This window comes from Thermobia domestica, chromosome 5 (genome assembly GCF_964235325.1).
Source record: "Thermobia domestica chromosome 5, izTheDome1.hap1.1, whole genome shotgun sequence".
NCBI lineage: Eukaryota > Metazoa > Arthropoda > Insecta > Zygentoma > Lepismatidae > Thermobia > Thermobia domestica.
In genome coordinates, this window is record NC_137458.1 from 119,789,901 (window position 1) to 119,804,823 (window position 14,923).

Here is a 14,923-nt window from a genome sequence, read left to right on the forward strand (position 1 = left end):
GGAATTGAACCCCGGTCTTCCGCGCCAAAGGCACGTATGCTAACTGCTTAACCACGAGGGAACTTGCTCTGGAATTTTTCTACACTACTGTAATCAAGAATACAGTATTTTTGTCACGACTTTGTTGTAATTTTGTAACAATGATAAATGGTAAATGAACAATACCGTGGAATGCGAGAATTAGTCTTAGCGAAACTACTACCAATCTCATATTGGCCAAATTGGAAATAAGTACTATCGGTATCATATAAATAGACTTGTTAAATCTCATAGTATTTTTTAAAATCTCCTATTACACAATAATCTTATTATCCTCTCTTTTATCACAATAAATTCATCTTTTATTTACACCACGGAAACTGTAATGAAATAGGAGACATTAGTTACAGAAATCCGCTGGAGTTATCTGATTCTGTAATTACACAAATAAAATCATAAGAAAGAAAAAGAAAGAATTGACAGGAATACACATTTGGGATGGAATCGATGATTGACATTTTGTAGTACATGGTTTGAATTTAAAGAGAAATTAAGACTCAAGAAGCATCATTTAAGAAAATCCCCATTTTCACTATACTTAAACGTTATTATAACTATAGTGAAATGCAAAATCTTCGACAAGAAAATAACACTGGCCATTAAGGCGGGCAATGGAATGAGCTTTCTGTATACTGTGTAGAATTACCATCCTGCACCAACTAGGTAATTACACTTCTTTTTTATACTATTATTTGTTAACATTATAAGACATTTACATAAATACATACTTATACTTAACAACAACAACAAATCACATATTAATTAATTTTTCGAGTCTTCTTTCTTCCAGATTAAATAGAACAATTTAGGTACTGAATACATAAGATTACATAGACATTTTTTATAAATTATAGAATAACCAGGTGTTTGTTTGTTCTCTGGGTTTAGCATCCCTTTCAGCAACGAGGCTACATGAGACATGGACCTACAGCTAACGTGGAATCCGAACCGCATGAACTCCCACGTCTAAGACGCGTGCGCCTACCATATAGCCATGAGGGAACTCTAACCAGGTATTGGTGGGAGCAGCACAGAAGACCGCTCTGATAATACAGCCCAGGCTAGATAGTTTCTATATTTTAGTTTGCTTTCAGGATTACCATCACCTCTGCGAGATATAATCAGCAAAATATTCATTGAATTTCAAGAGAAAGTGACATGTGAGACATTTTCATTGTTGCCTTTCAGGTCTTGCTTGCTTCCTAACTAAAAAATGCCTGACAAACATAATTAAATTAACTCAGGAAATTTTCAGGGTGACTAAGTGTACCAAGAACACTGCTTATTTCATCAGTCTATGATCCCTTTCAAGCGATTAAAGAAGGACGAACAAGTTAGATGATGCTCCATTATCATCGGTAGTGTGAGCTGTAACAGAAGGCCGTACATTATTAGTTCGTTCCCTACTAGAGTACGGAGATCAGCGCAATGACACCGAAACTGAATCGCTGTTGAGAAGGGTATGCCATGGCTCTTTTCCATGCAAAGTTTACGTTTGGTAGAATTATGGAATAGTGTGGAGACAATGGTTTGATTGTGAGAAGAACGTATGGTTATGGCGTACCGCGATTACACCCAAGAGGGACCCTTCGAGAAGCATTTACTCACAGAAGTCTCTCTCAAGATGACTCCTGGGAAACTAACAATGAAATGGTGCTTCAGATGCGTCGGATAGCTTTCCAAGAATCTCTTCCCTTACAAGGAGAAATGGCTTGGAATGTCTTACCTATTGTCAGCAGAATCATCCACCAACATCTGAGGCTACTTAGCTGTCATAAGACCAGCGTACATCACATTTAACTTTGGTACATCGCTGAGTGAAGAGCTTACTGCAGGAAATTATATGAATAACCATAGCAGATGACAAGGGTTAGTATGTGGTCACATTAGACAATGTAGATACTTATCTATCCAACATTGGCCAAATATAAACATTACCTACGCTCAAGTGATGCAAATGTATGTAACGACTTTGTAGGGCAACTTTCCCAAAGGAATCATAATTGTTACGGGAGTTAAGTATACTGGTAGTTTGGTAGAGCTAACCAAAATGTAAAAGATGAATACCACATACTTTCAGTCAACTATTATTGCCCCATTTTCCACATAGATACTCTACGTTTGTACGGACAGGATACCACAAATGGGCGTTCATATGAATAAGGCATCATGTCCTATTTTCCTGCCTCTTCAACCAAATGAAGTAGGATACATAATATCCATGCTCTCCTGTTCTATGACATTCCTGTGAAGAGCTCTGATGCCAGTCCGATGGATTTTTGTGCTTTTGGAGTCCTAAACGAGATCACAAACATTGCAGTGCCCAGAGTCCTCGTGGTCTGCGGAAAGTTCATAGAAAAGATAGTAGAGCATACCCATGTTGATTCTCTAGCGCAGTCTCCTACAATGAAAGCTACAATTTCGAGCGATTGTTCATGCTAGTGGTCCAGTTGAAAACTGGTGATGAACGTACACCATGTATTGAAATAAATACTATGTCAAACTTATTCACACATGTGCGAAACAACTTTCGCATTCTCTCCTGTAAGACTATCTTTTGTACTTTGTTAATGAAAATTATCAAAGTGCAAAACAACAAGTTGGCCGAACAAACATTATGTAAGAGTCTAACTAAACTTTATTTTTGCTTAGCGAAGCCATTTAATAAGTTAACAAGAAATTTTATTTAGAGAGTCATACTTAATATAGTTTATAATATATGCCTACGGTTGCCGATAAGAATATGATTTTAATAGTGTTTAATGTATAGTACTTATGCAATAAAGACATTATACATGTAGCTGTTAGAACTACTTCTAGTATTTCACGAGGTTAATTTTCTACATTTATAATTATTCTCCATTGTTGCAGATGTATTATTTTTGACTGGTATCTTACTATTAATACATTTGGTTTTCAGATCTGATCGGACTTTCAGGATTGATAACACCATCCTTAGACGAAATGATCCATGTGGCACAAGAAATGGATCGCTTACATTTTCAAGTTCCTCTTTTGATTGGTGGTGCTACTACTTCTAAACAACATACAGCTGTTAAAATAGCTCCTAAATACAAACACCCAGTAGTTCACGTATTAGATGCCTCTCGAAGTGTTGTTGTGGTAGGTACAGTATAATTTTGTTACACCATATTGTGAGTATGTTTGGAAACAATTTATTTTATTAGTATTTTATGATTCTTTGAGAATGAAAGTATATTTATATTTTGGGACCCAATAACTTAAATTGTTAGCTCAAGAAAGTGGTTGTTCATTGTCACTTGCATATAAGTTTCCATCCCCAATAAAAAGGACAAGAACCAGGAAATTTGGTCTTTTTCACTTTACAACAAACTGTCTTATTTTTTGAAATATATATTCTTACACTATGTACCATTTCCTCCTATAATTTCAAAGATCCTTTTGAAATATGAAATGCATAATTAGTAATCATATTATTAAATGTGTCTGTAAATAAATATTTAAGAAACAGCTGAGAGCGGTGTGGGATATTGGAAAAATAAATCATAGTGCATACTTTCTCTATAATAGTAGCTCTGCGTATAAAGATCTACTGTTAACAGCAAGATAACTTCTAGAAACTGAAACATTGTGATTTTTATTTATCTGTCATTCAATTATAACATTAAATTTTCTTAATTGTGCCGCCAAAGTTTATATGTTCTGTTGCTATTCAGTTATACAGTAATTCACCCTTTCTGAAAGGAATTATAAATATTTTTATGGTAAGAATCTCTTCTGACTTAAACCTATAACATTGCTCTCAGGTACAGGTTTGAACCTATGTAGTTTGACAAAGACTTTTTAGTCAATTTTGAAAACTTACGTAGCTCACATTTCGAAAGAATTCTTGACTAACCAAGACATAGATTAGCTTTTTTGTCTTCTATTCGTTAATATAGTAATAAGTAAATAATCTCGTCAGAGCTCAAGTAGAAGCTTTCAAATTCCATTTGTTTATCTCCGAATGGTTCAACTACTTCCTCTTCAAAGATGTTTTCAACTCCTGTACTTGGTATTTGTTGTCTATCGGTCTAATGGGAATATCTAGTTGCAGGTGGAGTTTACCACTCACTTAAGATTTCATTTTAAAGTGACATGACTCTAAGGAGAATTCTTTGTGAGGATTCAAACGGTCACGCGGACCTATTATCCTTTATAGGTAGTGACCTAATTCAAGAGAAGTGTATACACGAACTCGAGAGAGTCAACTCTTTCTGAAACCATATTCGCTATTTCTGAGGAAATGTTTGTTATTATATTCTGTATAAGTGGTGCCTCGTTGTCAGACAATAACGACGCTTCGAACCCACATGGGATTCGTCTTCAGGTTTTTGAGAAAATATGGAAGATGAAGAAATTAAGGTTAAAAGGAAAATCTTAATGAAATTACCACGTGTAGGTAATTCTACTGTGAAAGTAAATTCCTGCGGAGACATCATTGAATCCTGCAGACTTTGTAGAGAAAACGGGTGTTACGGAGGATCGACTCTCTGAAGTTCTTGAGGAGCGTTTTCGTCTTCCAAGAATAGGATCATTGCTCATAGAAGCTGCCAGCATGCCGGGATGACCTCATCTCAGAGTTGAGTTGCATGAAAATGTAAACCTAAGTGGATGGAGTTTACAATTTAAGGCAAAATGTTCCCAACGAGATAGAGAGACAGTGTTCTTTTATTTAATTTTTTTCGGAGTTTCAGCTACCTCTGACTATCTTACAAATGATACTGTCCAGTGGTCTTGAGTACCGGTAGGTATCAGACATGGAGTATTTATGTAAAATCTTCCGTAAGCTTTTATATTTATTTATTTATTTATTTATTCTTTCTTTCTTTTTTCTTTAAACCTTGACTAGTGAAAATCCATTAAATTTCCGCTCATGTAAATTACGACTTTCCTGATGACAACTGGCTATAGGTTGTTATTGTAAAGATTGTTCATCACTGTTATGTCAAATGTACACATACATTTTTAAGAATTTCAGAAAATTAACCCTAAAGTCTGTGTCATTTTAAACGTTGAAATCTCTACTGAAATACAGTACAAGTGAAAATCAAATTCTGATTAAAATAGTTTTCTTTTTCTTTCTTTCTTCAGTGCTCATCTCTGCTTGATGAAACAAAATATGATGAGTTTATAGATGACATTTCTGAAGAATATCAAGAGATAAGAGACGAATATTTAAGCACTTTGACCGATAAAAAATATCTTACCTTAAGTGATGCTAGAGCACAAATGTTAAAATGGGATTGGAAGAATGAGTCCGCGCCTGGTAGGTAATTACAGCTAATGATAATAATGATATAAAATACTATATATCATTAAATAGTAAATGTACTTCTGTAGCCTGAGAATATTTTTGATGATTGCATTGTATGTCTTCTCTCTGGAATCTTCATCAACACTGTTACTTTTTGTTGCACTGGCTTCTTTATAAAGGATGTTAATATGCCCAAAAAGATACTATATTTTTAAAAAATGGAAATAATTTTGTACGTGCTTAAAACAGTTAATTGTTCCCATTTAAGAATATCGAATTTGATTTGACCTGGCGACATTGGAATTTTTATCACTGTCAATTCATTTCACAGCTTTGTTTCAGTTTAGTCAACATGGAGCGCTCATTTGATTGTGAAACCTTATTACAAGAATGGTGAGTGTTATGCACAGATTGTCAGCTTCGATCAAGTTTAGGACGTGAAAGTATACCTAACGAAACAACAGTTCGCAGATTGATAAAGAAATTCGAGGATACAGGCACAATAGAGACATTAAATCATCATGTTCTCGATCCAGCCGGCCTGTTGAAAAGCCATCAGCCATCTTCGAAACTGAAACCAAATGATCATTTTCAAAGGAGAAAGTTTGACGAATAGGTTTTGAGGATGCAACGGGTGGATGATTTTGCAAGAAACATAATGTGTAGTGATGGAGTACATTTTTGTCTAAACGATGTTGTCAACAAACAAAACTGTTGCATTTGGACAACAGAAAATCTTCGAGAAATCAGAGAGACACTATTGCATATACAACAAATTACTTCTTCCAAGAATGGAAACATCGTTACAGTTAATGGGGAAGGGTACCGCAATATGATAGTTAGTTTTTCGTGGCCATATTTGCAAGGAATTGATATTGAACACATGTTGTTTCAACAAGATGGCGCTACTTGCCACTCCTCTCATGACAGTTGCTTTGCTTCATAAGAAATTTCCGGCCCGACTACTCGCTCGCAAAGGTGATCACAACTGGCCACCAAGGTCATTTAATCTTACTCCTTGAGACTACTTTCTTCGGGAGTTACTGAAATCATGGATTTACGCAAACAAATCCAGAACACTGCAAGAACTTATAAAGGAAATCGAACATGTCATTAGTTACCGCGATAGGCATATGTGTGAAAAAGGTATCATGAATTTTATCGAGATAGTGCGGTGCTGCAAAGCGAGTCGTGGAGGACATATAACAGACATTATTTTTCTATCTTAAATCGGAACACTTACCTGCTGTAAATATTATGTAAAAATGTTTTCCATTTTCTGAAATGAAAGTACTTTTTGAGGAATATTAAATCCGGCGTTCTTGTTGAGACATCCTCTATAATCATCTTTGAGAGTTGATTCCCTGAAAAATTTTAAGGAAACGGAATTGGAATCCGAAAAAGAATTGAGTTTAGTTTTCACTCAGGGGTGCGAAGAGGCGGGTTTTAGAGCACACATGAGTTTATTTGTTTGGGGGGAGGGAAAGTTTTCATTGAAAGTAGCATAATAGAACTTTAATTTAATCATAATGATTCTTATAAGAACGCTAACTAGAATAAAAAGTTCCGAAATGGAATAAAATTTAGTCTACAAAGTAAGATATCTTGGTGAATTCTGGTCTCTTCTACTACTATTTTAAGGGGAAGTGGGGAGAAAATGGTAAATTTGGGAGAATTGCGCCCAATTGGGAGAATTGGGAGGGGGATGGGTACCAATGTTATCATTTGTTACTATCCTCACTTATTCACTTATGGAATTAGGTTCATAGCGTGGAATTTTCAATTACGACTGTCACTTTATGTTTTGGAAGTATGCCTATAAAAATGATGAAAAATGTGGTCATCAATTTTAACGACTGTCTGTGACGTTTACTCATTCAAAAGTTTGTACTCATAAGTTTTTCCCACTAAGTTGTCCAAAACACTTAAGAATGTTTATTTTTTTTATGAGTTTTAACTTTCCAGAAGATGTAACTGTTTAAAAAATATATTGTGAATGTACACACTTAACTGTGTATTTTCCATCTAGTTTTGGTAACGTTGAGATAACTGCTTACTATATGTATGTATTATATGCAATATAATATTATTGTTGATAGAGTTGGTTCTTAAGACTTACAAAACCGCTTTTATTCTGAGAGGAGTAATTTTATTGCTCTAAAACCACTACCGTTCATTCTGGAAACAATTGACATCTGGGGGATGCCATCCTATTGGATCAAATACTGAATCTTGACTTTTATTTCCTTGTCCAGGTCCGATTATGTTAAAAACGAAAATGCTCATTTAGACAACGATATGCAGCATATGTGTGGTGGTTCTGCTAAAATATCCGAGTTTTTGTGTACGGTACAGTCTTCTGATGGATGGTAAAAATTAATTATGTCGGAGAATATTTCGAATATCATGGTACATAATTTGCGATATTTGAGGTTAAGCTTTTTGAATCGCCAAGGATTCACCATTTCTCCAGTACCGCTCCAACTTTCACTTTCGCGGAATAAATGTCACAATTGGGGTACATTTAACAGTAATGTCCACATTGAGCTTTTCCACTCCACATGTCACGTGCCGTACTAAAACAAATTCTTTCCTCTATCGTAGGAGGTATTCAGTTATTTTATTTTATTTTATTATTTATTTATTTATTATTATTTTTATTTTATTTTATTTTATTTTTTTTTTATGGTTAGATACCCAGTGATTCGATATAAAGAACGAATATTGGTTTCTGAAGGTAGTAGCAGTTGAAATTCATGAGAAGGTAGTAGCATTTTAACAATAAATGGAAATTCTCATATGTAAAAACATCCAAAAGACGAACTCTACAAACGGTTTCGAAATACTCCTTACGTCTTCCTTAGTGCATTTAAAGAAGACTTTTGCTTCGTAAAAGACATGAATATGCAATTCTCTTTGTTGTTTATATGTTTTAACATTTAAAACACAGTTCTGACCAGATCAAAATGAATTATATTAATAACTATACGTTTTTTGTTACAGTTTCAAGGACCTAATGTCTTCTTCATCAGACATTTAGAAAAGACAAATGACAGCAAATCTTATATCTTCCTCAGCCGGTAGTTAGCATATTCATTTTCTATGCTAACTAACGGCTGAAAAAGATATAAGATTCGCTGTCATCTGTCTTTTCTAAATGTCTGATGAAGAAGACATTAGGTCCTTGAAACTGTAACAAAAAACGTATAGTTATTAATATAATTCATTTTGTTCTGGTCAGAACTGTGTTTTAAATGTTATTGTGATTATCCAGAACCATGGAGTTTGTTTAATATGTTTTAACATATCAGAATTTGTACGTACTGTTAACAGAGATGCATTCCTGCATATTAATGAATAATAATTCAGTTTATTTTGTTCACAGCTGTGTTTAAATGTTTTGATCCCGTTCCTTCAACAAAAATTAAAATATATAATCGCCCTAACAATATATGGACATAACTAACAAATTCATGTACTAACTCACTAATAATGCATTGATGAGCTGTTATATAAAAACTCTTTTCCTTCTTTTCCCCACAGTTCCACCAACATTTCTGGGAACAAAAGTATATAAAAATTTTGATTTACAATCCCTAGTTCCGTACATTGATTGGAAGCCTTTCTTTGATGTGTGGCAGCTACGTGGAAAATACCCTAACAGAAGTTATCCTAAAATTTTTAATGACTCTGATGTAGGTACGTACGAATCTGTTGTAAGCTGTATATTAGTTGAGATTTCCTTAAAGTGAACAGTTTTAAATGTAGGTAAAAATATAGTTGATAATAATAAATACTATAACGAACAGGTGCGGATTAAGGCTTTTGGGGCCCTGGAGTCGACTATTTCAAGGGGGGCTAAGTTACGAATAATTCCAGCGCATAAATTTTCTTTGCTGCCTTCCACAGCCTCATAGGCTTATCGAAACACCGAGAACTACTGTATGTTGTAATATTTTAATGTGCTTCAAATTTACAATAATTAGTTTAGTTACATTCATTATTAACAGTTAAATGCTGCTGGTGGAAGAAGCCTTAACTCCAGCAATACCGCAAGCGTAGCGAGCGGGAAAATATTAACATGGGTCTGAAGTCTATAATATAAGTTGCTTGCTGTATTTTAGTATCAAAGAGAGGGATTGGGGGAAGGGGCTGAGCCTGGGGGCCCCGGAGCCTGGGCTCTGGCTTCGCCCTTAATCCGCTCCTGATAACGCATATGTAAATTTTAAAAATATTTCTAAACGGATACCCATTATTTTTCCATGGCATGATAGTAATTAAAGAAAAGGTAATGTACAGTATATAACCTTGTATCGTGTAATACGAGGGTGAGTTATAATTTCATAATGTTTCGAGCTACAATGTTTATTCTTGAACCACGTGTTTGTAACAGAAACATATTTAACTAGCACGATTAATGTTCTACTAGTGATAGAGTATATAGTTACGATTCTAGATGGCAAATTTTGAACAGAAAGAAAAAAAATGGGAATGTGGTTTTTCCGACTAAATTAAAACTGTTTACCCGCAAAAAGTTCTGCTAACAACAAAACAATTGGAAATCGAATAGTGATAGGCCTGAGTTAGTATGAGGTTCTTGCTAGTCGAAAAGAGTTACGAATTGATACACATGCCATTCATTTTTTCTCAGGTTAAAGTCTGTGTAAACTAGAATAAGACGAATTATGATTTAAATATATTTCAAAATTTAGAATTACAACTCATTGATAATAATAACATTTAGATTAAAGACAAGGTGATTGTGAACTTAAGACAAGAACATAGTGTAGGAGACACTAAAGAAAGACTAACATATAAATAAGATTCGACCAGAAAGTAGTATGCATGTTAATACGACTATATTTCAAGAGAGAAATCTTTAAGTTGAACGTCCCACAATTATTTCCTTTAAGCTAAGGGTGATGATGATTAAGGCAAGTGAATGATAATGGAGAAATTGGTGGAATGAGAATGTGGAATGTGGAAGGAAACGGGAGTCTCCCAAGAAAACCCATGGACACGATGTTGTCCACTACAAACTTACTTGGCCGAGGATCGAAGCAGGGATCCCGCACACCAGAGGTAAGCCCTCTACTACTGGGCCACCATGCCCTCCATTTCAAGAGAGCATAGAATTTTCACATAACGCTCATAAGAGACTCATATTTTGGTAACTCATATTTTTAACGTAGTGATGGCGCTGTCTTACATTGCTTAAATCTACGCTGTCATCCGTATGGAAACAAATACAAACAATGTTGGACATAAATCTAAGAAAATTAATTTCATCGTACGTTTACGAGATCAGCAGATTAATTTGTTGACAGAAGAAATCCAGTCCAAACATTCAGCCAAGACTGTAGGACAAGGAAACAAGGAAAGAACCACACGACGGACACCTTAGCAAGCATTTGGGAAGTTTGCAATATAGACAAAGGATGTCGGCGAGCCTACAATGAGATCTGCCTCACCATAAACAAAAGATGTATTAAATGTTTATTTTTTTATTTATTTATTTTTTGGCCATTTTGCTCGAGTGTGCTTTGCTAAAAGCGTAATCTAAAGTTTAAATGGAAAGCAAACATCCAACCTGAAGTGAGTTCAACTGTACAAAACAACAAACTACATCTAAAACGATGCCAATGGAACCAAGGTCGTCAGACAGTACCACAGCCTTATTCAAGCATGCCACTAAGAGTCTTTGTCAAAAGGCAATGTACATGCTCAGCGCGAACAAAAGATAACTAAGATCGATTGGTAGAGCCTGTGGAAACTAGAATAAAAGAATTGTGATTTAAATAGATTTCAAGATTTAGGTCAAGGAGTTATTGAGAATAATAACATTTAGATTAAAGACAAGGTAATTGTGATTTTAAGACAAATATAATGTAGAAGACATTAAAGGAAGACTAACGTGTAAATGAGATAAGATTTGACTGCATTTCAGGTAGTGCGAAGGTTAATATGACTGTATTTTAAGAGAGCATAGAACTGCTACATATCGCTTATAAAATTAAAACTGCCTAGATTTGGTATCTTATATTTTTAAAAGTAATAATTTAGAATTTTCTGGAAAATTACATGTAATTTATGATACAGAGAGTTGTCGGATTGCATAAGGACACACTTTGTGTTGATATTGATGGGAAATAATTGTGAAGATAATTATATAACCGCTACAGTTTGTCAGTATAATGATCCGTACCTTCAGTACTATCATACTATCATGTGGCAAAAGATATCAGTAGATAGAATTCCATTAGTTTTCATTACATGTGTGAGACAGTCTTCCCTTTCTTTGCGAAAAATTTTCTTTGAACTACACCACCTGAGCGCTATCTCTTGACTGAAATAATTGTACTTCCTTGTCAAGATGCTGAAGGAAAATCCACTTCTCATGATTACTTACGGTTCTTTGTTACAATTTGTCATCATGCGGATTTTGCAGCTGCTGAATTTGTTCATAGGATCAAGCTGTGGGGAATCGTTCTATACTCGCTGGTGTGAAAAACTAAGCCAATAGATACGACAAATGATAGTGACTTGACTGTTAATCATCAGAGTATAGTTCCAGGACTTTGAACGACATGGAGCAAAATGTAGTAATTGATTGTTGTTGTTAAATTTCTCTGCATTTTATTTCCGACCGATGAGCGTATGCTTCAGAGCGTGGATATCGATTGACGGGCATGTAACCAGATTGTGACCCACTGAATTATATTGTCTATTTGAATTTCGTAGAGTTTCCAGCTCTCAGATATACTAACGTTCAACGTGCAGGCTGTACTTTGGCAGGAAATCAGAATAGAGGTGGTTGGAATTTATGTATTATAAAATAACTATGATTTTTTTTTTTTTTTTTTTTTTTTTTTTGTTCATCTCGATACATTTTTGTTGATTTGAAATCCATAGTACACAAATAAAACTTTTTTGATACTGTTTAGTTGCAATTGATTCTGAGATATAAAATATAATTCTTTGTGTTCTTAATTTGATAAAACGTAACGCAAAATATATAGCTACTATGGCGGAATTTATTCTCACATTCTTACATTCTGAGTGCGATTGAGTGGTTCACCCAATCTCTTATTATATGAGTATCTGGGGAAATTGGTGGTTATGACAATCGGAGTGTGGTACTGCCTACATTTCCTATATGTGCCGAGTCATGGAAGTTTACGGCTTACTTTCATACTATCTCTGGGCCACACAGAGGCTTGTTGCGAATGGAGGTGGAGGCTTTATGCTATATATATAATATACAGTATATTGGTACTCTCCGTTGTAAGTTCGTGAAAAAGGTGCGATAATAAAACACCAAACCCAGGTCAACAGAGCGTCTTTAAATAACTTTCCAGATTTCGATTTTTAATTCAGTTTTTGTTGCTGTACAAATTTGAGTTTAAATTAATCTAGCGTAATTTCACCACGTGAATGGAAACTTGACTTATGATGGAATACAGTACTTACAGTCTGCACTCTTTCTGCAGTCACTTCTCTCAACTTTTCTGCCTAAGTGCTGTCTGTATTGAGTCGAAGAATTCTGAGTATTTTTATGTTTTGTATTTTGGAAGATAAGTTGGAATCCGGGAATACCATCTATGTATATATGCTGAGACGTTATTTTTGTTTCAAAAGTGAATAACAGATATGCATAGAATTCAGTTTGGTGGCACAATTTCCATTCCGAAACGAGAAACTGAGAACTCTTGCATTACATTAGCCAAGTATGATGGAAACAGCAATTATTGACATAATTAAGTAAACACCTTCACTTAATTCCTTCATTCTGTGGACATAAAAGTATTTGTCCGTCTGACTTTCTGAAGAAAGAAAAATAAATAAATAAAGTAAAATTATTAAATCATAAATGAGATCTCCATTTCATAAAGTTACAATATACCGGGTGCGTGAAGAAAATGTATACACACTTTGAGCTGCCGTAGAAAATTTATTTTGCAGCCTACAAAGTTAAATTTATGGGAATAAGTAATGTTATGTTTCCTCAACAGGTGACAGCAGAATCGTTGGTCTAGCTGCGCAACTCAGGGCAAGAGAATAACATCAACATGGCGGTCGGACGTTTAAGCTTTGAAGCGTGGTAGAGGACATTAAGTGGTTATGAAAGTTTGAGATTGTTGCTGCTGTTCGGAAACAGTAGAGAGGTTAATATGGGATTGATCCACCTTCAAAGGTAACAATTCCACATCTATGAGACAAATTCGAGGTTCATAGTACAATGCGATCTCACACGGCTACAAGTGCTGAACCATTAGCTGCGGTGCTGGAACAGTGACAGCGTTCACCACAAAAATCTTCAAGGCAAGAGTCACATGAGAACGGTGTAAGTGCTAGTGATGTGTTATGCATACAGAAAAAAAAAAGTAACTTGCGTGTGTACATTCCAAGGCTGATACAACAGCTAGATTATGACGACTCAGATCGCAGGATACAGTTTTGTGAATTGATTCAGGAGATGGTTGCACATGAACCAGGATTTATAGGGTAGCGTTGTTTGGTCGCATGAAGTACAATTCAAAACTTAATGGAACTACAATATGTATAATTCTGTGTACTGGGCTGAAGACAATCCCCACATTACTGTTGAAATAGCTGCAAATTTGCCCGATGTAAATGTGTGGTGCGGTTTGTCTCCTAGGGAACACGTTTGGCCTTTCCGTTTTGGATGGTACTGGAGCTGGAGAAAAGTGCTTAACAGTGCTTTTTGATTCAATTTTCCCTGCCATTCGTGCAATGTACGATAATGACACTTTTCTTGCCAACAAGATGAGCCCCGTCGTACTATCATAGGGTTGTGGGAGCATACCTGGATCAAAATGTACCAGGCCACTGGATAGGACGCAAGGGACCAATCAAGTTTCCTGCACGCTCTCTAGACCTTACGTCGCTCGATTTTTCCTTATGGGGCACAGTAAAAGATGAGATGTACCGTAGTAAACCACAGTCTGGACATCCTTAGGGATGAGATTTTAACAGTATGTGCAGATATCCCATTGGACACTTTGGTGCGATGTGCGGAAGCAATCGTGACTCGTACTCAGAAATGTATCGATGCTGAAGGCAGCCATTTTGAAGATTCACTGTGATCACAAATTACACTTAATTTTCAAATTGGACCGTGGCCTTACTTTTCTCAGATTGGAAAATAAACTTTCTATAACTGTTCAAAGTGTTATACATTTTTTGATGCATCTGATATATAACTGTTCTCACATTAGCTATAAATGAAATTCAGAAATACGTATGTGTTCATCTCTCTGTTATGGTGTTGTTCTATTACTTCATATACGACATGTGATCAAAAAATTCGATGTATAATTTTATTAGTAACAAAGTAATAAGCTTACGTGAAATTTGATTTAATGTCCTTCAAAGTATTGTCCTTGACTAGCAATGCACTTATCCCAACGTTGAATCCATGACTGTAAGCATTTCTGGAAGGCTTTTTTTGGAGTTTGGAAGGGCGTTCGGCCGCTCTGTCGTTGCACTCTCAGTGTCAGGAATGGTGTCAAAACGTTTTCTTTTAAGCACGGTTTTAATTTTTGGGAAGAGCCAGAAGTCGCATGGTGCTATATCTGAAGAGCA

At 35.3% G+C, this 14,923-nt stretch overlaps 1 protein-coding gene across 2 annotated transcripts in view; it reads left to right on the plus strand.

Moving 5' to 3' along the window:
- The window catches only part of LOC145686078 (methionine synthase-like), a 127,420-nt gene that overhangs the window by 85,263 nt on the left and 27,234 nt on the right, over window positions 1-14,923 (plus strand). For both annotated transcript variants that reach the window (XM_081759000.1, XM_081758999.1), the window contains exons 18-20: window positions 2,960-3,162; window positions 5,155-5,329; window positions 8,861-9,016. In XM_081759000.1, coding sequence (XP_081615126.1) covers window positions 2,960-3,162; window positions 5,155-5,329; window positions 8,861-9,016 — 534 coding nt within the window. The remainder of the gene's footprint in view (window positions 1-2,959; window positions 3,163-5,154; window positions 5,330-8,860; window positions 9,017-14,923) is intronic.